General features: G+C 40.1%; 1 protein-coding gene across 1 annotated transcript in view; it reads right to left on the bottom strand.

Moving 5' to 3' along the window:
• The window catches only part of COL13A1 (collagen type XIII alpha 1 chain), a 147,619-nt gene that overhangs the window by 10,714 nt on the left and 110,777 nt on the right, over positions 1-26,128 (bottom strand). Inside the window, exons 25-39 of the mRNA XM_083740709.1 lie at positions 25,636-25,722; positions 24,865-24,933; positions 22,181-22,204; positions 21,785-21,838; positions 19,965-20,009; positions 18,482-18,571; positions 17,783-17,827; positions 17,215-17,256; positions 15,712-15,738; positions 14,869-14,949; positions 10,821-10,856; positions 7,741-7,794; positions 6,892-6,945; positions 6,265-6,300; positions 1,754-1,831 (exon numbers count right to left, since the gene is read on the bottom strand). Coding sequence (XP_083596835.1) covers positions 1,754-1,831; positions 6,265-6,300; positions 6,892-6,945; positions 7,741-7,794; positions 10,821-10,856; positions 14,869-14,949; positions 15,712-15,738; positions 17,215-17,256; positions 17,783-17,827; positions 18,482-18,571; positions 19,965-20,009; positions 21,785-21,838; positions 22,181-22,204; positions 24,865-24,933; positions 25,636-25,722 — 822 coding nt within the window. The remainder of the gene's footprint in view (positions 1-1,753; positions 1,832-6,264; positions 6,301-6,891; positions 6,946-7,740; positions 7,795-10,820; positions 10,857-14,868; positions 14,950-15,711; positions 15,739-17,214; positions 17,257-17,782; positions 17,828-18,481; positions 18,572-19,964; positions 20,010-21,784; positions 21,839-22,180; positions 22,205-24,864; positions 24,934-25,635; positions 25,723-26,128) is intronic.

Here is a 26,128-nt window from a genome sequence, read left to right as displayed (position 1 = left end):
AGAATAATTTTCTAAGGCTATACTTACCAAGCCATGGATATATGAGGGGAGCCAGTTTAAAGGAAAGTCCCAGTGTGTCCCCTAATACTGTCAAGTGTGTGCAGCAAGCTGTATTCCTGTCACCCAGATTTCTAATTGGATTACCCATTAGTCATTCCAGTATTTTAACGTGTGTGTTTGATATATATATACATATACATTTATACATACACACAAACCTATTAAAACAAAGAGCTGGTCAGACTTGTGGATTGATCAAACTTCAAGCAGAATTATGACTGGTTTGTTCCTCTGACAACTAATATGCTTTCTAAATAGAGATTTCTCATAAGAAATAATACCTTTTTTATTATGGCAATCTTGAAATATAGTGGCAAGAAGTATGATAAATTAATGATCATTTGACACTGAAATAACCACATGTTTTCTAAACCTATTATCCTTAATGCAGACACTCTCCTGACAGTACATCTTTCCGCTGGTACATACAACTGCAAAATGCAATAACTGAAGAGCCATTAACAATGAATGAAGAAGTTCCCATTGGTACAATGGTCCCATTGGCAGGAATGAATTGTGTAATGCATGTAAAATCCAAAGTTAGGGAACAGGAGTTACAATTGAGGGGATCAACAGAAGGATGTGGTCATAACAGTGTGTTTGTTTTGCAGAGGCAGAAGGAAGCATATTTATTAGTAAAGAGCAGAAATTAGGCATATCACACTTGAAAAGCATGGACTTCATACATGCTCTTAGAATACAGAGCAGTCCAGGAACTATCGCAGCAGAGTGACAAGTTAAAAAGTAAGGTTTTTTTCATGCTTGAAGCAGATAGCATATTTTAACATTGGGTTTCTTGCTTTGTTAGAAGAATATGGCATCAGTTTGACTTTTCACAAGATTTTGCATGTGTGTTTGTATCCATGTAGTGTATCAGAGTAGGAGTGTGTGTGCTTGTGTGTGTAACCAGTAATGAATGTGGTATATTCCACGGGGGGGGGGGGGAGCAACACTGAAAAGACCCATTATTGTGTGGCTAACTTTCTGCACCTTGCTTGGGTGGCGCATACAGAGAAGAGCCTCTGATTAAGACTGCAGGGTATGGGCTGGTTCATCTGGAGAGGTGATTCTCTTTAAATGGCAAAAACAGCACTTTGAACTGAGCCTGGAAATTATTTGGTAGCTGGTGCATTTGGGCCAGAATCAGTGTAACATATCCAAACCTTATGGTCCCAGTCAATAACCTGTCTCCTGAAATCTTCAAGGAACAGATTACAATTGAACAAATTACAAATTCAGAATTAAAAAATGAAAGAACTATGCATAGTCTTTTGCCATGATACATGGGAAACCTGTAATTCTGAAATAGAGGATATGAAATAGGTGTGTTGCAGGACAGAAGTGGGAAGGCAGGGTGATGTGGCGAATAGCAAGATCTGCGGAAGGGTCACAGTTTATATATGTGAATTAGATGCTCTTTTATGTGGTGTGAGATATTTGTAAGATCATGAAAGTTAAAGAAGAAGTAAAGCAGATACGAGCGAGCAGCTTTATGTTCCTTAAACCAGCATATTTAACCTCATATATTGCAGGAAAATGGTAGTAGCAACCGGTCTCACTCCAAAAGCTGTTATGAGTGTCAATGGACATCAAGCATTTGGGAGAAAGGGAGGGGATATGGAAAGGGTCTTGCAATAAAGGAAGGAAGGAAAAGCAAACTGAAACATGCAGGAAAGGGAAGGTAACACCATACCAATGGGCAAGGGGCATCCAGCCCGTCCAGCCCTGGTAACCCCGGCTCACCCTTCTCGCCTTTAAAACCTCGAAGTCCCTGTTCGTGAAATCAACCACTAGAATTACTTTAGTCAGTGCAGATAATCTCCATTTTATGGGTGGAGAAACTCAGTAGGACAATGATGTACTCAAAGGCACTCAGGTTATAGTCCCAGTGTTTTTATGTACAATGGCATACAATGATAGCTTTTTAAAAAAATAGTATTCTGAAATAATCAGAAGCTACTAGTTTTAAATGGAGAAGATTAGAGAATCCAAATTTTGGGGAAAGACTTCCCAGGAAGCTGATACTTCAAAGCAACTTGGTGGCAGGTGTGCTTTAGCTGTTTGGATGGCTTTGCTACAGAATTCACAGAGTTAAGGAAGTAGCTGAAATGGAATACTTTGGGGTTTTGTCACATTTTTTATTAGCTTAACTTTAAAATATCTTTAGAAAATCTTACTGAAGTACTGTTAATTTGATATGATTAAGAAAACAGAATAAAATCTTGTCATGTTCTCTGGCCAGATACAGATACAAGCTATTATAACCCAGATAAAGTAAACCAAGTAAAATACGGCTTGAAAAGTTAACACTAGAACATTTCCTTTTTTAAAAAAAAATCTTATTTTGAGACATAGGAGGTAAGGAATTCTGAAGCTCTCCACATAGCTGCACGTGTTTCAAATTATCTTTCAGGTGTCATCAGAAAGCCACTTGCTTCTTTGTTAAAAGTACAATTGGAGTAATTTGCCCGTATGCAAGTGGCTCAATGTCAAGAACTTTCTCCTTTTTCTTTGGACTAGATCAGTCTGTTTTTCACTGGGTGTCATAAACTGAGTACCCTGCAACACAATCAGCTGCAACATCTTTCTGATACAACATTTGCTCATCTCCAAAGTGGGCGAAGGAAGAAGGCACTTTTAGATTTCACTTTTACTCAGGCCCTCTTCACACATGCACATTCACTTGATGATTATAATGTAAAGTGATGACCCTTTACAAACAAACCCCTGTAGATGAGATCACACAGTTTTCACATTGCCTCATAACACATTTCATTTGAGATAGTTAATTCAGCAGTAAGTCATCAAGTGAACGAGTGAACACACATGTTTGAATTGGCCTTGAGTCTGTGGAAGAAGCTGTAACAGTGAATCTAGAAGTTTTTAAGTGGTATTGCTTTTTCAACTGGGCCAGTTTGACATGGCCAGGGCTTGCTCTGGCTTCCTTTAATCACTTCAGTAGGTATGGCAGAGCTCCCCTCTTCTTTTTCTTCTTCTTTTTTTAAAGAAATCAATTCAAGACGTTCCTGCATTGTGGTGTCATTGCCTCTTGTCCTTCTTTCTTCCCCAGTGGCTTAAAATATAAAACAATGTGCCTTATAAAACACAACATACCAATGGGCAGGGTGCATCTAATCCAGGCGCTCCTTGGTCTCCCTTATCCCCTTTAGGCCCCCTAGAGCCTTTCTTGCCCCTTTCCCCCTGTGAATAATAGTTTATTAAAAAAGATACATAAAAGATTTAGGATTATCCATTTCAAGTCAGTGTCTCATAAAAACAAAATACTGTAATGTATTAACTGTAATGTATTAACAATTAACTTCAAAAGCTTGATTTTCTTTTTCATTTAACATTCTTCATGATTATTATTATTATTTTTTGGCTGGCTTTGGCATTTTATGTTTAAATGTATGTGTATTTTGTATTATTAAAACCTCAAACAATAGCAAGGTGTTTGTCTTCCATTTTCATGCAGTGGCTCTTCTTTATACAGTTATATAGTTATATAGATATTTCTTTTCCAGGCAGTGTTTGTATTGTTTTGTCATGGCCTTTGGCTAGTGCAATAAAGCTTATTTTGATTGATTGATTGATTGATTGATTGATTCAATAATCACTGTTCCTCCTGAAATTTTTCAGAATAATTAGCATTGGGAACAGCTTCTCCTCACATTTCCTCAGAAGTAATCCCATTGAGCTTAGTGGGGAATTCTGACCTACAATATCCAAGCGGACAATAAAAGTAAAATGAGTGGTGAGGATCATTACACTTTTTTCCCAATGACTAACTTTGAAAAAAACCATAATCTTGCTGAAGTTCTGTATTATTTTTTAAAATAAACCTAGGAAGACACACTTCTGTTTAAAAATCACATATTAATCAGCTGGATCCACCATGTTTTTTTATTTAACAGGAGAGGCAACATTGGCAAATTCTTGTAAAAATGCTCTATTCTACTTAAGTTCTTAAAATAGACCCTCAAAGGGATAAAAATGGAAACCATCGGCCTCATGCTACCTCTCTGAACAATGGTGCAAAGTCACCTTGAATGAATAATGCCAACATCAAGCCAAGGACCAATAGTCAGAAAGACAACATAATTATGAAATCTTTCCAAGCCAATTTACAAAAATCAGCAACATACAAAAGAGGGAAACATTTTGATAAGTGCTTGTGGATGTAGGATGTAAGTGGGATTGCTGCAGAGGGAGTTTCATTTAGTAACTGGTATAAGGATTAGGTGGCGCAAGGAGGCGACATAAAATCAGGCAGAGTGGGTATATTTTTTTAAGGGAAATAAATGGGTTTGTTGTTTGTTTTTTTAATAAAACAAAAATAAACTGGCAGGAAAAATGGATGGGAAAGGAGAGGTCACCCAGGATCAAACGTTGGCTTAGAGGGAGGATAATCCAGGAGAAAATGCAGACTGGGTTGTGGCAGGAAGAGAAGGAAGGATCCGGGAGAAAAGGCAGAAGAGCAGGAAGGGATAAGGGGGACAAAGGTAGACCTGTAGAAGCAAGGAACACACACACGCAAACCACACAAAGACAGGAGAAGAAGAAAAAACAGTTGAAATAACAAATTCAAGTTTAATGCACAGAATAAGCATTGGCACCTTTTCAGCTGGTTTGTCCAAATGAGCATACTCCATTCCCATGATCTATTATAATATTGCATTTATTTCTATTTTCTTGACTGCTCTTTCTGGGAGATAAACCCCTATGGTATCACACAAGAGCCAATGGGACTGATTAGCAGAAAAGAAGGACCAAGCTGCATGGGATGGTGGCAGCATGAGATTCATGGGTCAGAATCAGGCCTGCCATTGGATCCTTCTAAAACAGAACTTGGAGTGAGATTTAAAAGCACATTAGGGGCAGGCAGGAGAACCTCCTGTTCTCTGTACTTCTCCCTACGCAAATTATGTCTTCTTAGCTCTTTTTCAGCCAGGAGGACTCCTAGGCTGGAAGTAATCCTGCTAGGATAAATGCAGCTGGAAAGAAGCAGGTGGGGTGGGAGGGGCAGGGTAAGGGGTCAGCAGTCTCCTGCCCTCTCCTCCTGAGCTTTAAATCAGCCCTTTTCCCGCTTTGTCAACATACAGCACAATGCAACCAATATTGGGTTGTGCTATCATCAAATCTAGTTTGGAAAGATAATTTCCGCAACTGCTGCACAGAGTATCCCGTTGCCAAATCATGCTGCAAGTTAAATAACAGGCTGCCCTTGACTGTTTTACATCCACAGCACCACACATTTCATACCCGACTCAAGAAACGTTTCCAAAACAGCAATTAGTCATAAAGTGTCTGCTAATGATATATGGAAGGACTCTTCATTTCTTAATGACTAAATGGATACTTATGCAGGATTTGTGTGTGCACAGTTGCTCTAACTCATCCCCTGCCCCCGTATTGTGATTTCAAAGTATTTGTTGCAGTTTTGCAAAACATACTCCTGCATGGTGCTTTGGATCTTTATTCTCTTTAAGTGGTTTCAGAATTATGAATGGCACTGAGAGTGAAACTGGCCTGACTTTCCCCAGAGCTTTATTACAAGCAATTCAGAAACAAAGCTGTCTCTTGTCTAACTGGGCAGAAGGTTAGCTCATCAATCTGTGACAGTTCTCATCTGCCAATAAACTTGTTGGGACAGAAACCCAGCCTGAAGTGGTTTCTGAATTTTCAGTTTTAGTTAACCAGGACTGTCCTAAACATTTTATTCAAATTTAAAACCAACTGAAAAAGTATCAGGAACTTGCTTGATAGAGTAATCAGAATAATAACTACATTTTATTTATTTTTTAATCAAAAGGAAGTTATAAAAGCAGAGGTGGAATGATTAAGTACTCTACGCAACAGCAGCCTTAGAGAAATCATAAACTAAGAGGTAACGCTCATCATGACTGTGATGTGCTATGAAGACTTATCATCTTGTTACTTCAAGTATTGTATCACAACTTTATTTTCCAAGTGTTTCATGAGAATTATTTCGAACAATGGTTCTATTACTGCTAGCAGCCAATATTACTGCAGGCTCCTACATTCTTGAACAGGTAACATCCTTGAAAAGGATGATAAGTCTTTGGGTTATACTTTATTAGGCAGTTAGATTTTACCTTATCCCTTTTGATGTCCTCACAAATTTAATCATTCCACCGTTCCTTAAAGGCCTTAATAGTGAAAGAGCCATAATTTAAGACTTACCCGGTTTCCTTTTTCACCTGGTGAGCCTTGTGAACCCTATAATATAGGTATGAATGTTTAAAGAAGTTACTCATTTTAAAGCCAGTGCAGTACCCTGGCTTAGTATTTGAATCCCCACTCAGCCATGAAGCTCATTGGGTGACATTTGACCAATCATTGTCTCTCAGCCAGACCTACTTCACAGGGTTGTTGGGATAAAATAGGGAGGCAAGGAGAACCACATATATCACCTTAGAACTACAACCTTGCTCATAAAGTGATTCATCTGATGACTGAGATGGAGAAGATCTGAATTGCTATTAGGTCACTGGGCGGGTTGGAGACGTCTTAACCTCAGTATTCATCCCATCCATTTGCCTAAATATTACCCCCGCTGTTCTTACACCAAAATTGGTGAAGCCTTGTGGAGAATGGCAAAAAAATTGCCCCCCAAGCTAGGAGTTAGCCACCTTTGAACTAGACAGAAAATTGATCATACTTTTTTTTACTTATGGAGAAATTTAAAAGCATTTAGCTTTACTCAAGTAACTGCAGCAGAAGGTCTATGTTCTCGTGCAGTAGAATTATTAAAGTGAATTTCATGGGGAAAGTGAGGTGGAGGAAGAAGAAATAATGCTTTATACTTACAGGAAGTCCTGCTGGTCCTGTTGGTCCTGCTGTTCCAGGGTCTCCTTTATTGCCCTAAAATGAATTTAAGAAGACAGAAGTATGTCCTGATTTTGAAAGTGTACTACAGGCACAGAGAAGGTAGACCAATACTATATCTTTCATAGTAGCAAGTTACTTCTGAGCCTTAGGCGACAGAATTGTATTTTCAGTTTCACATAATTTTTTCTCACGCTAGCGTGGAATTGGAGAGGAGAGATTTCCACCTCCATCCCCGCAAAAAGGTCCCCAAAGTGTCGGTTAAACTGTATTTTGCTGACTAGCAACAGAATAGCGTTAAATAAACATTCCTTTTACTGTTTATCTCTGAAAAGGTATCATGTTCACATAACAAAACACATTAGAAGTGAAAAAGAGACAGTGGAAATATCCGTTAGCTAAGGTAAAAAGGTAAATGACCTCTGGACAGCTAAGTCCAGTCAAAGACGACTATGTGGCCAGCATGACTAAACCACTTCTGGCACAACGGAACACTGTGATAGAAGCCAGAGCACATGGAAGCGCTGTTTACTTTCCTGCTACAGTGGTACCTATTTATCTACTTGCACTAGTGTGCTTTTGAACTGCTGAGTTGGCAGGAGCTAAGACAGAGCAACAGGAGCTCACTCTGTTGCAGGGATTCAAACTGCCAATCTTCCAATCTGCAAGCCCAAGAGACTCAGTGGTTTAGACCACAGCACCACCTGCATCATGCCATCCATTAGGAAGCATTACTTATAATATCAGAAAAGTAAAATTTGCTGCGTTTAAGATGTATTGGACTTGTAACAGACAGCTGGTATATGGACCTGTTTGCTATAGGTTGCTCACCCTCTCTCCTTTTGGTCCTGCTGGTCCTGGAACTCCAACTGGTCCCGGAGTACCCTGAAATTTTAGGGAGAAATAAGTCCATGAAGCCATTTACTCAACATATTTCAAACTGGACAAGGAAAAAAAAGAGGAGTTTTTGGTTATTCAGGTATACACTTAAATACTACAGCTTTTAAAGTTGATGACCATCATTATTGTATATACAAAGCAGAACCACGTCTGGGCTGGTTGAGATGATAAAAAATATAAAAGACATTTCCTGAAACATTAGATGAAATATTTATTCCTTTACAATCATCAACAAAGCTAAAAGCTGTAGCAAAAGGGGGGCAATGCATGTTCATACTTAAAGCCTTTTAAAAGTGGTTGGGTAGAGTAGGGGAAAAGTAAAGTTTGCATCACTTTTTACATAGGCAGCTCATCATGCAGGTTGACAGATCACCATGCCACAGGCAGTAATGCAAATGTACAGTAATATAATAGAGAACATGAGAAGGTCTTGTTCATTTTCAAGTCCTTATCTGCCATTTAAATTTAACTTCAGTGGGGCAGAGAATGGTGTGTTTTGGTTTTCGCTCCGGGTGCTTCTAGACAAGACAGAGGCTTATTGTGGAGTCAGTGCTGCTCACGCACTCAGGTTTTTTTGCACTGTCCATATGATGATGATGTTATCAACATACCCACCCACATATTGTTTTACATTTCTCTTATTGCAGAAAACCCAATAATTAACAAAATACATCTGTGGTCACCATAGGCTTGTGGATGTTATTTATTTATTTATTTATTTAATAAATAGTTTATCACATGTGTGGTGATGTGATAATAGTCCCCATTACCACATCCCTGCCTACTTCCACTTGAGCACAACATAGCCATTGTATTTTCAGCACACCAGCCTGCCTGGTATCACCAATCCAAACAATCTAGTTTGGAAAAGCTACTCCCTAAAGATCTCATCACAAGTGGGGGAATACCTTGGAGACTGTAATCACAGCACATAGATCAGAACTTCTCTTTAAAAAGAAACAAACCAAAGATTTTGTGCAAGACCTCTTTATCATAATTTCTATAGAGCTAAATAATGTATTTTTAAAAACACACACAAACTTGGAAACAGATGTTTCCCACCAATCAAGGACCTCCCACTAATGTGGCTGGGAAACAGCAGAATGCATGTGAAAAACAAGTGTGTGGATGGTTGTGCACCAACCGCGCACACAGAAAACCTGGATCTTAACTGGTGTGTAACATATAGCCCCCATCTGGAAGTGCCTTCAATAGCATTTCCCTTTTTATAGCCAAGTTCTACCAAAATTTTATTGGGTTTATGAATCAAATCCATGCACAATCTAGCTTAAGGATCAGTTCATACACTCAAATTAATCAGTCAATCCGTCTTCCCAGGGAACTCTGGGAGATGTAGCTCTGTGGCTGCACAATTATAAGTTTAACATAATATCACATTGATCCCCCTCAGTCCTAGGTATTGCTCTATAAATTCAAGTATACATAAAGAAATCTAGTTTTTAAATACAAAACAAGCAGTACAACCTGCTACAACAACTTGGCACTGGAGGTTCCATTGCGATTTCACAGAAATCAAAATTATGGAGTCTGTGACACAATATGAAGACCTAATGGAAACAGCTGCCCATTTGCAATCCAAGGGGGTGTTTTGTAAAATGGGTTAGTATAGTTATTCTGTTTTTCAGCATGAAGAGTTGGCCAGCAGAATTCATAGGTAGTTAACTCAATATTGTCAATTCTGAACAAGCCTAGTCAGCTTAGTCACAGTGTTACAGCATATCTAGCCATACCTTACAAGCATTCTTACACCTTCAGTCTCTTGCATTGCCAAAATGATAACCTCTCTATTGCTTTCATTATCACTTATCCCCCAAAAGGTGAAAGCAAGACACACAAATCAAAGAGTCCATATTTATTATAGTTCAGTTTCAGATTTACTACATGAACGTGAGCAAATGAGTCAGGAACTGTTATCCAAGGATTGATGGCTGTGTGAACTGGCTGAAATGACCCAAGCCAAAACAGGGAGAGAACTTGAGAGCCTTATCATGGAAGCTGCTGTTAAGCTAGTAGCCTCCTGGGACCAACAAATTCAAGAGCATTGTCCATTGTAGATTAGGATGGATCTGAGTAGATCACTGAGCAGATATGAAGACCCACTTGGCATGTTGCAATACACTGTTCCTAAAATAATGGTTCATCCACATTTTCACTTGCCCTGTATTTTGATCATACTGTGTACCAATTAATTCTCTTGGGTCCAAGAGCTTTTCTTCTTGTTCTGCAGCTGTACCTTGCAAAAATCTGATTGTACCCGCTGAACTGAAGATTGGTTAAGCAAAATTTTGAATTTTCTGTGCATCTTATAAGATTTGATTCAGAAGGCAAGACTGGGTTTTTGCAAGGCACAGCCACAAGATAATGAGAAAAGCTCTCAGACCTGGGGAAATTAATTGGTACACAATGTGACCAAAATACAGGTCAAGCAAAAGTGTGAATGAGCCCCTAAGTCTTATTCCCATGTCTCATGCACATATGACAAGCATCCTAGGCTATAGTGAGATCAGAACAAGAAATTGGTTGCAATGCATTGCTTGAATGTGCTTGAAATAAAAATGCAATAGAGTGCCTTTTGCTCACATAAGACATTTACAAAGCATTACTATGGCTGAGAAAAGTGGAAGGAGATGCTTTAAGCAAGCTTTCCATGGGGAGAGAAAAGAAGACAGTTGACGACTGACAATATGAGAGACAGAAGTACATAACATTAATAATGGGTACATGCAAAAAATTCATTTATAATTTACAAAATATTACAAGTAAATAAAATAATACCCCGTTATCTTTAGCTAAATTCCCAGACCTGTGGAAATGTGTAACGATGTGAATTAAAACTTTATGGTTGTTTGGCATCAAAATGTAGCAGCTGCATTTGTTCTGTCTCAGCTTTTGGGAAAGACAATGATACAGATACGGTTGTGGCAAGACAAAGAAGACAAACCACAGTATTAGGGGATAGGAATGTAGGGTAAGAGAGAAATGGAACTCACCGGTGGGCCAGGCCTGCCGTCTAAACCTGAAGCACCCTGGACAGACAAGGAAGGGTTAACAAAACAAAAGGCGAGGAGGAAGGGAGGGTGAGGAGGAGGGGAAGGGAGAGGTGAGTGAAGCAGTGACTGGAGACAAACATATGCTCACAATAAAACAACAAAACTTGGATCTCAGGGACAGGTGATGGCACTTACAAGGAAACCAACAAAAAACAAGACACTGAGTGTAACATGGTCTGATTGCTTTAGGTTGCCGGTGAGAATGCAGCACACCAGCATACTCTACCAGAATAAATAGGCCTAGCTTTGGGAGAGCATCGCTGCTGTCTCATGCTCTATAGCTGAGGTTGCGATGGTAACAGGAGAGCTGATGGCAATCCTTAGGCCATCCGTGGGAGTTGCTTTGAATCCCAGCACATTTACTGATGAAGGCACAGCTCTTTACCTTGGCCTCTATTCCACACCTGTGAGAGATATACCTCACCCTGTCTATCCACCCTGTTGTCCTGATTTTAATGTGTTTTAACTGTTTTCAGTAGTGCATTTTTAGATAGTGGCAACCAACCTTGGGATGTCATTGTGAAGGATAGGTAAGACATTAGTAGGGATGTGGGGGGAACTGGTTCAGTTTGCATTCCAATGCAACCTTCCCAGAGCTGTACTTAACAGAAACAGAAACATCGCTCTGCTCTGAAATTCATACTTTTCAGAATTTTGCGGTGCAATTCTTCAACCAAAAGATTGCATACAAAAATGTGTTGTTAGTAAAAAAAAAAAATCATTCTATAAGGAGGAAACTGCTTGCTAAAATGCATATATCAGGAGAAATGTTCACAAAAATGCACATAGATTTTCATGTGGACTTTTAATTCCTTTAAAAATAAATAAATAAATTGCAAAATGCAAGTCTGGAAAAATGAGAAATAGACGGGGGGAAATTGACAGATCTGTCCATCCCCAAGCTCTAGTCATACATAAACAAGTTACTGATGCTGCATGTTGTGCACATAGGCTGCATTCTCATTCAGGTATTTGAATACTAGTCAGCTTATGTCTGTTTGTTTCTAACCCAGCAAGTGAAATGTGCAATAAGACTGATTATATTAGCTAGATAGGAGAGACTATTAGAACTGTGAATGATCAAGCACATCAATTTGTTAAGCTGCCAATTTCTGATGGGCTTCTTTAAAAAAAACAACAACAACTTGAAGGAAGAAATTGGTTGGTTGAAATGCAAATTAAACAATGATCATTGGTGATTTATTAGGTTCTTCAAGCAAGAGAGAGAATACAAAGAAAGATGGGCACTGTTTAAATCTAGACAGGCTGACTGAATTAGCAAACACACTTAACACAATACCTGCAGAAGATACGTGGCCTCTGAACACAGAATCCATCTAGCTATCACAGGAAATTTCTGTCAATGGAATTTCTCTAATCTTTTTTTAAAAAAAAATAATATCCAGCCAAGTTACTGAATTCCGTATTATGTGTATTGTGAAGTACTTTCTTTTGGCTTTCCTGAACCTACCATAAATCAATTTCACTGGGTGACCCCCAAGCTCTAGTAACTGAAGCAGTTTTGTGTGTTTTTGTAATTTGCTTTCTTCCACAGATACACTCTAAAGTGTATCACGATGTGACCCTGAAAGAGAAAATTTTCAGCAAGAGAGCCCCAGTGTATGAAGAAATTCTGACCAGTTCCTGTACAACATCTTCTGTACTCTCATTTCTTTGAAAGGTGGTAGCAAGATGCATTTGACATCACCTCTTTCTATACACATTGGAATTTGGCCATATTTGTTGCAGTATTTGCTCATGGAATGGTGCTGAATCTTCATATGCACACACCTCATCCTCTGCTAGGGTCAAGAGACTTTGAAACTGGCACCAACTTGCAGTAATATTTCTAATGGGATAATGTGCAAGGACAATGGGACATAAGTCTTGAAAAATTAGCCCTCAGTTAATATGGTGATGTATCCATAAGGTTAGCTAACTAAAAACTCTATGAATGCACACTGTTGTTCTTATCCAACAAGGGAGATCCATGTTTGGAGAACAGACTTCCACTCAAGCAACTAATGTTCAGGCACATTCCAATTTTCTCCTGGACTTCATTGAAGTGACTGGATACAGAGCTTTTGTTAGAGATAGGGATGAACATATACAGCAGGAACCACTAGCCGGTTGTGTCACAGCTAGGATATATAAACCATCGTATAAACAAAAGTAAATGATATAATATTATACATCAAAGTCAGCCTTTAAGATGTATTAACAGGAAGCAATGTTCTGCTATGTGCATTTATTAGCAAATGTAGTATTGTTGACCTGGGTATTTCTTTCTCCAGACTTGTTTAAACTCTCTGTGTTAAGTTCAAAAGTTTAGATTTCTTAAAAATAATAATATTCCACCTATAAATTGGTCCTGCAAAAATTGCCATGTTTGTTATGTCTTGCATTCTGTTGGCAACATTTCTGAACTCTTCCACTTTCTTAGTTTTTTAAATCGTTTAGTGCTTCTGCCCTGCTTTGAAAATATTGTTAAAATCATGACATTACAGCAACCTATTTAAACAAAGACCAGCAAACCCTCAGCCAAACAATCACACAGCTGAAGTCTAGAGAACTATAAAGATAGTTCAGGTTAGTTTCTGAATAACAAGACCTGTCCCTATCCATTTGGTTTTGATGTATGAATGTCATGGAAATCCACTAAAATAGAGATGCTGCCCATATGGCCCAAAGCCCAGATACAGATATCAGAATTCTCCTTTTTGATCTGCCAGCTGATGCAGCTCATGCTTATCTTACCAAGTTGCCATCCATTTTGCATTGCTTCACTATCACCCATTGATGACTTTCACAGGTGGTAGTGAAGGCAAAGCACATGCAATCTTGGGAATATCAGTGAGGATGTATAAACAGGGCAGCTGCATAGTGAGATATGGCACTGGTCCATCTCTACTGCAAGCACATGGGTCTCTAGCTTCCAACTTCTGCTACAGGCAGCTGGACGTTGCCAAGATGAGGACCCTGCGGCCTGATTGCCACTTTTCTATGCAGTCTTTTGTGGTGTTGATCCCAGAATGTGAGCTGTAAGCCAGAAAATCCCTAATTCAAATTTCATTTCAGCTAGCTGACATTAATACTCCCATAAAAAAGTGGCTATCCCTGCCCTAAGTGTTCATGATAACATTCCTTCAAACTTCATAACTGTAGGATCTGCACAAATAAATGACCAGGGAGTTTGTAGCCCCCTCCTTCTTTCTAGACTAGGTTTGCAGGTTGCCTGTGGAAAAGAGTGCCCTATGGTGGGTGGGCACACCAAGCTACAGGTGTCCTATGGATTGAGCAACAGCATGCTTTATTGCAATCTGGAAACTGGAACCATGGCTTGGGATGAAATCTTCAAAGCCCCCATTTGCCATTAGCAAATTGCAGTGCAGGAAGACAAAAAGGGTATGTGTGGGCTGACTGTGTCAATTAGTCCATATTTAAGAGAGGAAATGGGTTATCTGGTGAGGAGTATTATACTCTAGAAACAGAACCCTAATAGAAACAGGGAATGCTGGCTTTGTTTGGGAAGAGAACCCTGCCAGACCTAGGCTTAGCAGTTCAGCCTGGTCTTCCCTGATCTAATTCCCTTCCCGTTTTGGACTGTAGCTCTCATTAGCCCCAACCAGCAGCCTTGTTTATAGAATAGTTTATAGAATCTACAAACTATTTACGTTTCTTGCTTGAATGTATTGGCACTTGAAGATTATTATGAGCATAAGAAACACATGTGGCAAGAGCCCAGAAGTAAAATTTCTCTTCTTGGTATCACCCAAGCAATCAAAATCCAGGGGACCTTGAGTCAGTGACCAGAATTCTCAAACTCAAGACATCTTTGCAGCTTCCTGGACTTCACAGCATGGCATCGTGTTTTGAAGCTTCTCATTCCATATGTCATTTTATCAAATTATGCTTCTTATTTTAGTATTTGGTGAACGCTTGGGTTAAAGATGGCCTGTGAAGTTCTCCTTGCTTTCTAGATACTTACGGGCAATCCCAGAGGACCTCGGTCTCCTTTTTCTCCCTGGGCACCCTTTTCGCCTTTCATTCCAGAAATGCCTGCTTCCCCCTAAAGGAAAGATGTATCAGGAGAAAGCCTAACACTTCCTTGGAATCTTTCTAAACAGATATTAATTACATAGCAAAGGCACCCAGTAGCATCCAAGACATAGCAATGACTGAAGAACATTTTGCAGCCAATTTCACTCTCACACTAGACAATGCCAAGTTGCTCCACTGGTTTCAAAGGAGATATTTAAAGTGTTCAATAGTGAAAGTGACAGGATAATCAGTCTCTGTAGTCGATGCTAGAGTTTATGCAAATTGAGAAGTTCTGAGCTCCCATAGATGAAGAGTAAATATTTGTAAGATATCCTGATTTTTCAATGTGAATCACACAGGAAGGGAAGGGCAAATACATGTATTAGAGTCAAATTTCCACATAAGAAAAAGAAAACAGCTTTGGAGCCATTCTGAGTAAAGAAGGTGTGGGAGGAGGGACCCATAAACCCTTTTATCATGTGTTGTTTGCCTATTTCAAATTGCTCACCTAAGTGGCCTTTCTGAACAGAACAAAAAAAGCAGAAACAAACAAGTGTTTGGGCTTTACATACATGCACTGACACATAATGGTATAAGAAGCATGGGTTTATTTCAGCCTGAAATAAGAGTTTCTGCTTTAAAACCTGACACTATTTGAATGTGGGGAGATGGGGTATATTAGTTCCGCTGACATGTTTGGAAAAACTCTAAACTGTCCCAAGCCAATAATTTGACCTTCAGAGCAGCTTCTTACACACTTTCTCTAAAAGGGCCTTTAATCCATTCTTACCTTAGGTCCTCGACCACCTTGAAGACCCTGTATTTATAACAAACAAGAATAAAAGTTAGGGTGGGTTAAATTTCAGAAGTCCAGTAGCACACAGTTCCTATATTACTCATTCTTTTGCACCCTCTTCTTTCTTGTTAATGATATAAATTACAGCAACTAACAGAGCAAATGCTCCAGTGCTGTTTTTATCTGTTCCCACCATTTCCTGCCTATAGATAATAGTTATATACTGTGCCAGTAGTGATGTACCAAGTCTTGTTGATTGATACATCCGGTTGAAAGGATTGGATTAACAGTAAGGCATCAGGATATATAAAATAAAATGGGGATTTTTAGATGTCTACTATTGATTGCTACAGCAGTGTCATTAATTGTACCCATCCTTTCGTCCTTAAACAGGATCAGCAAACAGACATTACATAGCATATCCTTGCATATGGTGGGTGACAGTAGTGGACAGCCGCGTAGGGCAGTGACACACACCTGATCTCTGGTCACCGGTGTCACTGCTATATACTAGGATGGAAAAGGGAAAAGACAGAGTGGCAATGAGGTGCAAATGCACTGTTGGGAGTGCAAACAGGCTCTGTTGGTGTATTTGCACCATGCCAACTTCCCTGCTATCCATCCTAGTATACAGCAGCAATGTGGGCAACTGGAGGTCAAGTAAGCATGACTGCCCCACCCCTGCCAACTGCTACTGGTGTGGGAAAGGTCTTTCTTTGCAGAAGCAGTTACGAGCAGCCCCCTTCTGCCACTCTGCTTTAAAACTGCAGCATCCCGACACTGCTTTTTCATTAGGAATACAGTGGTACCTCGGGTTACAGATGCTTCATGTTACAGACTCCACTAACCCAGAAATAGTACCTCGGGTTAAGAACTTTGCTTCAGGATAAGAGCAGAATTTTTGCCACAGCGGCAGCAGGAGGCCCCATAAGCTAAAGTGGTGTTTCAGGTTAAGAACAATTTCAGGTTAAGAACGGACCTCCAGAACGAATTAAGTTCTTAACCCAAGGTACCACTGTAGAATAGAATCTATTGAATTAGTCTGCAGATCATAATGCGACAAAAACAAACATTCTTCACTGGGATGTGTTGGTCTATGTACGGTGCCCTGGCTCAGTTTGTACAGCAAACAGTAGGTAAAACCGTAGGACCAGAATATGCTGTGCTGCCAGCACTGCAGTTTTGATTATTTCATCTACCCAGAAATTGCTCCTTATTGCTATATTTTAACTGCAATCTTAAATATATATATATATATGCTTATATATCTTATATGTTGTATTGTTTTCATTTTGTTTCTATTTTAAATTTGTCCACAAACTGTCTCAAGCTAAAGACAAGATAAAAATGGCTTGAACAACTATAATAACTAAGTTACTTGCTTTCTCATGCCGTGCATTGCAGTTAACATTGACTATTGACAGCCTTGCAGAACAGAGTTGTGTATGAAGTTTCAGTAAAATGCTACCATATATGTAGTTGACAGATAGGACTTACTGGTGTTCCTGGTGGGCCTTGGGGCCCTGGGGGCCCTGGTACCTGAAACCCCAAACAGAAAAAGAAAGGTCAGTGCCATAGTAAACAGCTTGCATAAGAGCACATTATGTAACCTTCAGAATGGTGGGCTCATGAGAGAAGTGAATGGCTATGGAATAAATGAAAAGAGCAGATGGGTACCATTTATGTGTCTGAAGTCTATCCTTCTGGGTGTCTTTTCTTCTCAACTAAGCACTGCATTAGAGGTGGGGTTGGCTGGAGAAGTGCTTGGGGAGCGGGGATGCAGAAAACCATGCTGTGAGTAGGGAAGGCTGCTGTGGTCCTCACCCAGAAATCCCCTTTGCTGTTAAAAATGGTCCCTGCCCTTACTCTTTGAGTACTTAGAGGTCAGCCACAGATCAGTTGCCATCACGTCAAGGCAGGCCCCTTTTTCAGTAGAATAGTTTGGAGTAGGCAGTTTAAAGTTCACAACCCATAAAACCTGATGGATGCTTTGACTACACCAATGATCCTCCCAGTAAGCTTCAGCTTCTGTTTTTAGAGGATAAATTGTGGAATTACAACTTACTGAATCTCCAGTGTCTCCTTTTGCGCCAGGTTCTCCTTTCTCTCCCTGCAAATGCAGCAAGTATAGCATAAACCCAAGCACTGGTATGATTTTTATTTCTTTACAGTATTAAGAGCATTCAGATGGCTTAACATTCAGATGAAGACATCCATTAGAGAAGAAGAACTGCAGTCATCATTTTGCACCCCTCCAGTGTGCCTGAATTAGCTGTGCTACCTATCTTGATCTTTGTCAAAATAGCTGGGCACCATTCTAACAAATTTAGATAATGTCTTAAGCTGGCAAAGTATGTTCAGAAAGGAAATAAAATGGCCAAACTTTTAAGAAACACACATTGCATATTTCTAGAAATTGTGCCCTCCCTGCACACAACTGATTGGAACCTGTTTTATCTGAGGCATAGATGCTTCCACTTTCCCCCCTCTTTGTTCAAACATAATCGATTTCAAAAGTAGGTGGTTCTGACAAGCCTTTTTCTCAAGCAAGCAGCACTATGGTGCTATAGTATAGAGAACTGTGGTAGTGGTAGTTCCTGCTTTAAATCTCACCTCCTTCACAAACTTACTGCGGAGCCTCAGGTGAGCAACCATTAGCTCAGCTTCAGCTGAGAAAGAATTCAAGGCAGTGTTTTGTAGTGCTTGACTCTCCCCACAGAAGTGGGTTTTTTGGGGGGATGATCTAATTCTTTGGATAGCTTACTGTTAATCCTGGAAGTCCGATTGGACCTGTTAGGCCTAGAGGTCCTGGCATCCCCTGATCACCTTTTTCTCCAGCTAAGCCATCAAGACCCTACAGAAGAAGAAAAAATATTTATTTTTAAATACTATACAATGCAATAGAAAAACATGAGTGCGCTGCTGGCATTATCAGAGTGGAAACATATTGAGACCCAAGTACTAAGGGCGCTGAACTCAGTGCTAGCAAGCAGCTATAGACAACACCCTTTGTGGCTTTTACTCACAGAACTTTAGCACATTCCTCTCTCTAATGTGTTTCTTGACATGTCCCTAGTCAACAGCCCACTAGGCAAAGGTCCTGGGAATGCAGTGCAGATGGATTGATTCGGTAGAAGCAGTGGCAGATGTAATATAATAAAGAGTGTAATTGAAGAACGTTTATAACCCAGAGTATCTTTCAAATGAGCTCTAAGTGGCTAACAGAAAAATCAGTAAAACAATACACAACAAATTATAAACAATAAATCTTGCTGTTCATTTGTTGTGGTTTTTATTGTTGTGTCTTATATGGATTGTCCTTGTAGGCCACCTTGAGGGCATTTGTCCAAAGGTGCACAAAAAATAATATGGGAGGATTTCACCCCATTATGACATCCCATTTATATGAGTGTGACCCTGAAGTTCATAGAATCATAGAATTGTAGACTTGGAAGGAACCATGAGGGTCATCTAGTCTGACCCATTGCAATGCAGGAATCTTTTGACCAATATGGGGCTTGAACCCATGACCCTGAGATTAAGAGTTTCATGCTTGTGTGTGTGTGTGTGTGTGTGTGTGTAGGGGGAAGGGCTGTGTGAAAATGTGTGTCTGCACAGGATGGAGGGGATATATGTAAGTCCATCGCTCTGCTCCTTCCACACCACTGCAAATTACTGTGAATCTCATCTTAGAAAACACACACACATTAAAACACATTTAAAGTTCTCAGTCTTTCACCATCTTAGTCCTATAGAAAGCTATGCTAAACAGAGAGGCGTTCCAAACTTACTTCACGATAAATGTGTGTAGAATTAGGATTTCTGCATGCAAAGTTGAGTTCATTGAGAAGAACATTTGTGTATTTAACTTGTGAAGAAAGAGGTAGACCCATCAGGAGGAAAGATAAGGCAGCATCTTGCCTTATGACAATTCAGTCAGGTGTTGAAGTCTCCAGGCCCAGTTTGGTAAAACATACAATCTGGAAGTTCTGATATCATATGGCTAATGGCAGGTATGTACTCAACAGCTGCCATAGATCAGGGCAAGCACTTGGCAAATGGAGCCACCAAAAGCATTATTGTTTTATGGAAACAGTTTAAATCAAGATCATCATCAGTGCCTTTTATAGTAATTCCAGTTTTAGAGGGCAGATAATCTCACCTTCAGTCATTTGAAACTGTGACCCATCTATTTTCGTGCTTGAAAGGCCAGCCAAATTAATACACTCTCATTACCTAGCCCTTACCTTTTCTCCATCATGTCCGGGAGGACCAGGCAGGCCAATTTCACCCTAAGATGCAGAAACCAATGGAGATTTTTTTTAAATAAATAAATAAATAAATAAATAAATAAATAAATAAATAAATAAATATGAAGGGCTATTTCACCTCTTTATGTGTTAAGCATGGGAAGCGACAAAAAACAACTCTGCAGGTAGAGGAATCATAGGCAATTACAGCAAACTTCACTCTCCAGGTGCATGGCAAATTCCAGGCAAAAGAGAGTGGTATCAGCAGGCTTGGTGGGGGAGTTCCAAGGGTTGCATAATAATAATAATAAAAACCTTTAGATACAAACCTTAAGGTGCGGGAAAATACCAAACAATCCAATGAGGATTGAGCATAGTCAGTGGCTACAGAACATTGTGAGACTGCAACCTGGAAATCTACACTGCACATTAAAATTCCCTAATGCAGGGAGCATGAAGGAGCCATGAGCACTTACGCTTGTTCCACTCTTTTCTGGCACCTGTATTTCTTGCAGTAGATCTAGAGTCTGCTTATTACGACAAGTGGAGAACAGGAGGGAGGTTGGGAGGATGGGCAACACTAAGAGGGGAACTTGTGGGGAAGCCTGGGTTGTCTTCTGCTTGGGCTGGGATATTTCCATCCAATAACCTGGCAGTCCTATTCACTTGACAATAGCAGTGCCCTAGAACTCCCACACCACAGAGGGATTCACACAAGAGCCAAGCTTGGGGAAAAGGTTTTCCAAGATGGGAATATCAGGGGAAAATGCAGCCTGTTCCCCCAGCTGTGCTGATGCCTGTGTACATACTACTTTCCCTCAAAGAATTCTGGGTGCTGTAGTTTACCCCTAAATTCCTTGAGGGGGTAAATGTGCTTTGAATGTATTTCATAGTGTGTATGTACCTAGCGTCCACTATACACACAATTGAAATTCATCCCCCAGGTTTGTGTTATGTTTCCTTTATGGCCACTGAGAATGAAGTAATTCCTTGCCATAGCATAGATGCAGCACAATCATCAGACACAAAACCAGGTTTTAAATTATGCTTAAGGATGGACATACATTTATTTTTTAAAAAGCAAATTGTCTGTGGTAAATTAATTTAGAACCAGGTGTGTCATCTATCTGACTTGTACCTAACATGCACTTGCTTCAGGTATAGCAATCAGGGGGTAAAATGTATGTAATGTGCAGAAAAGTCTTTAGAGTGCAGTTGACTAAAACAAGGTGACTGAAAAAGAAGTTTCTTGTCTCAGACATTATCCAGGCATACTTTCATTTATAGAACATTTCCCCTTAGTAATGGAATGCACAGCACCACCACTAAAACTAGGTTTTATTATTCTGCAGTTATAAAATGTGAGATATAATGAGTAGGAAGAAATGTTTACAGCTGCCTTTTCATTATGGAGTGATGAGGATACACAGGGAAAATAACTCTACTGGTCATGTAGTACATTCATGCTTATACACAATCTTTTTCAGTTACCCAGGAGTAAGTTCCATTGAACAGGGCTTGTTTATGAGTAGATCCTATATTTGTTGTTCTTTAGTTGCTTAGTTGTGTCCGAGTCATGAAGAGTCGGACACAAAGGACTAAACAACAACAAATATAGGATTGCATTGCAAGGTCCTAATTATTAGTAAGCTTGGAGCATAATCACAAGTTCAGCATTTTTGAATTTAAATGAGAGAAAGAAACATGTGTAGGCATCTATTGCATTGAAACCTTATGGGCCTTAAGGTGTTTTTGTTTTGTTTTTTTCTAGATCATGCCCTAGTCATTTTTAAGGATTCTCAGATTGTGACTCTTACCTTCTGTCCAGGTAGTCCTGGAGGACCTGCGACACCAGGTAGTCCAGGAGGTCCCTGATGAAAGAAAAACTCATGCTTACAAAATAACTTGCTTTCTTCCTTTAAAAATGAAAACATTGCAAAAGTAGATACTTCTTAATGCTAAGAGCTCTTTGACAGTGAACCAGGCTGGCTTGGGCAGTGGTGGGCTCTTCCTTTGCTTGTGGTACTTAAGCAGAGGGTGATGGGCAGCCATCTGCCAGAGATGCTGCAGCAGCATCTTGCTTTGCTGATCCTGCGCACTGGTTGGACCTGATGACCTCCTAGGCATCTTCCACCGGTTGCTGATTCTACCCCTTTTATGTAACAGAACTTTGTTTATAAACCCCACTGCATATAGGAGGAAAGGTGACTCACCATAAGAGCCAAGGTTCGTATCTCCTGGAAAAAACAAAAAATATATATATTAAAGTTTCTTCTTGAAGCAACTCTCTTCCTTTCACCTCCAAACAAATGCTTAAACAATTAACCACACGTTGCATGAAATGTTATGTAGGTTTTATTTCCATTCTGGAATTTCAAAATAGTTTTTGCACTGTAATTTTTCTTTAGGGAGAACAGCAGCTTTACAGCATCTTCATAATATGGGCAAGATTCAACCCAGCAAAAGACTTCCTCTTCCCCTCCCCTCCTTGCAGAGGGCCTCCCAGCCCTCTGAATCAGATGAAGAGGGGCATCAATGGGAACAGGGAATCCTGTTTACAGAAGTGGAACTCAGTGCACAAGCAGGGCACCACAACTGGATATACCACCCTATATGTTTACGAATGTCCAAGTTGATCAGCCGTTACAGATGCATAGAAGAAAGCATCCAAGTTGGCATTCCTAATTTGAAACAAGCACTACTTCAGTACCTTGAAATTCAAAACCATTTCTCCCCAAACAAGCAATTTCCATACAGCTCTCCTTGTACATACACTATAGACCTGGTTCCTACAGCCCTTCAAGTGGTCATTTTATAGTTCAATACTTTAGACAGCCATACTACTGATTAGTGTACATTGCTCCCACCCATCATCAATCATCAGGCTGCATTGAAGCCATCAGTTTACTTGCCTATTTCTGGTGCACAGAAATAGCTTGAACTCCCATGGTAAAGACCAGAAAAGGAGAGGTTAATATGAGGTACAAAATGGAATTTATTAAGCAGACAAGAAATCTTCATTAGGGGGAAAAAACCCATTTCAGAGAGTTAAGCTCTTATTCAAAATATAAGTATTGCAAGAAGTTCTTTACTGATTCCTACTGCCTAATGGGTTTATAAACATCTGTTGTAGCTAGGTAACAAATCTGAAACATCTGCAGTATTAATCTGGCAGGTGGGGAACTATCTTATTACTACTGCTATGTCTGTACAACTCTTGCAAAAAGTGATCTGCTGGCAAGAGCTATTCAGGCATATTATATAACATTGCACTTTGAATTAATGTCCTCTTTGTCCTAGCTGACAGCCTATTGGTAGGGTATAAAAGGGATCATGGAGTGCAGAAGTAAGAATACTGAGAGACATGCTGAATAGCACCGCAGTGTACAGTCTGAAGGCAAATGAGACTAACATCTTGCTGGAGCTAAGCAGACCTTCTCAGATATTAGATGTGAGAAACGGACAATGTCTTGTCCCTCCTTCGACTCAGATATTCTGTGGTCTTGGAGATTCAGACAGTCTTTGGTCATCTCCATATCTTGCATTCAGAGATGTAGGTCTGGCATATTTTTAGAAAAGGACCAAGATCCATAGCTTCCTAAACATTCCTTGTGATGTCCGTAAGCTTAGGGCCAAAAAAAACTGTGATGCTAAATGCATCACTACAATTTAAACCAATCTTTTAAAAACTAAATAAGCAAATGTTGGTTCCCTATCACTGACATTAGCTCCACAGGCCCAAGAGAATAACCTGTTCTATCCCATCATGGTTTCAAAGAGAATTACCTCCACATAGGAATGGAAGTTTTGCTCCTGGGGTTAACAGCAACTGCGGGGGTGATTTTAATTGGAATCATGGCAGGGGAATAAAAACTCTCTCTATGAGCCACAGTTCTGATTTTGTTCAGGGCCTCTCATGCCTGGTATTTAAAAAGATTCACAAAACTCGTAGTGACCTGTTTAGCATCATGTATATTTTGGCTTGAAATTTACCAACAGTGTTAAGGTATGGATATCAGCTCCGAACATCAAAAGAAAATCCAAAATAAGCTAGACCTACTAATACAGTATGGTGTTTAGTGCCACATGTAGTTTGGCCCTTAGTGGACATCTCAATGATTTTATACTGAAGCCCGCTTCACCGTAAAGTCTAAATGTCACTCAAAAATCTTATTATTGGTTCATGGTGGGTGCATTATCTTTTTCCAAGGCATAATGTTTTTGCGTGCCATACTAGGCCCTTCAGCTTTGTCCAGTGAGTTGGAGTTTGCTTACACTCCCCAAAGTAGGACTTCTGTTCATGCAGTGGTTGGGATTCTTTATGCATATTCCAGAGGAATGCCACACTTCTGCTGATCTATTTTAGGTAAAAGATGCTGTTTTGCATGCAGTGGAACAAGGAGATTGCAAACTAATCCTACGATCTTCAATAGGTGACTTCACCAGAATCCCCTGCACATTCTAAAATCTGAGTAGTCCTAAACATGAATGATCTCCACATCATGATCCAGTGCTGCTCAATCACTGGCTGTGATTACAATAATTTGTATACATAAATATAATACCCAAGTCTCCATACTATAACTTCTACAGAGGTAGCAATTAACTGTATGACAGGGTGACCAAACTTTTTTCAAAGAGGGCCAGATTTGATGAAGTAAACATGCATGAGGGCTGACCACAGTTGTTGAGCTTTTTATAGGATTGAAGTTGCTGAGCTTTTTTTTAGGATTTTACCCGGGGCCCGGATTAAATCGACTGGCGGACCAGATTAGGCCCCCGAAACAGACTTTGGACATGCCTGCTATATGAGATGATCACTTGTTGCAGCTAAATCAGCATGAAACAACCTGTTACTCTTCAAAAAAAAAACCCCACCATAAAACAAACATATTACCTGTAAAGCTTCATTGATATTGCCATTGTAATCTACCATTTCATTCTTTCCTGGTTCACCCTTGGGACCCTGAAAAATAGTACACAGGTGGTTAGAAACCAGAGTTTCTATCTAGATTAGAGATACTTCAGTGCTTGAAAGTATCTCTAAGTATTCGAGTATCTTGAATAGAAAGCCCCAAAGAAAAGGACGTGCTTCACAGAAAAACCGCGTAGTGCAGTTATAAGTGCACATATAGTCAGATTCTAACCCACTCTGGTATAGTCTTCAGTAAGCATATCTTTCTCTACTATATTTGCTTAAAGATGTTATCAAGCTGTGGTTCATCTGGCCAAGGACAGGTGGCGCTGCAAACTACATTGGGTTGACAGCTTGCCAAAAACACACAAACCACCCCTTAGTGGAAGAGGGCAAGGTGGAGGGAAGAAGTGGCCCAGGTGGGCAGGTGAGCCACAGAGGAACATTCAGTACAGACTGGTGCAGCTCCCCAGCAATTGCTCCGTAGTCCTGTTTTGCTGCCACTGCCACCTGCCACTCCCCTTACCCTCTTCAAGGGCCGCTCCTGCAGTGTAAGGAGGGGTGGGTAGTGAGCTGCAAGGAAAAGGGGCTTTGTTGAACTGTAAGGAGTCAGGGGCTTTTTCTTGTGTGGTGGGGAATATAAGAGGGTTGGCAAAGTCTCCAGGGATTGGGAAGTAGGTGGAGCTGGTGAGCAACCCAAACACAGATGTAGCCCACAGTATGTATATAAAAGAGCAAGGAGAATTTACTCACCTTTGGTCCTGGAGGTCCAGGTAAACCAGGGGGTCCAGGTTCCCCTTTACCTCCTGCAAGTGCATTGTCAGAATCTCCCTTATCTCCCTAGATATACAAATAAACAACAGTGGTCAAATGCCTGTATTTCTATAACAAGGCTTTTTCTGAACGAGTGAAGGGGAGGAAGTGATAAATGAGAATGTATTGCTGCTAATACCCCTTAGTCAGTTGACTGCTGACATTACATATACTAATTGTGAAACCAGTTAGCAAAACCAGCACCATCCACACAGAAGGAGGAGAAACCTATGGATCTGGTGAAGCCAACCAGTATTTAGGAAATATAAAACCGAATGGGGGAGGGAGCAAAACAGATCAATGAGTATTAATCACGTTCATTGGGTCTGGAACGCTGACTAAGATGTAGCTCTTCTGATGGGCCACTGTTGGTGGTCCCACATGCCTCTGAGATTTGGCCCGCCTTTCCAAGCCCTTAATGTGGTTGGTTTCC

This window comes from Podarcis gaigeae (assembly GCF_964106915.1).
Source record: "Podarcis gaigeae genome assembly, chromosome: 5".
NCBI lineage: Eukaryota > Metazoa > Chordata > Lepidosauria > Squamata > Lacertidae > Podarcis > Podarcis gaigeae.
Note: the sequence above shows the minus strand (reverse complement) of the source record. Positions and strands in the feature narration are given on the sequence as shown.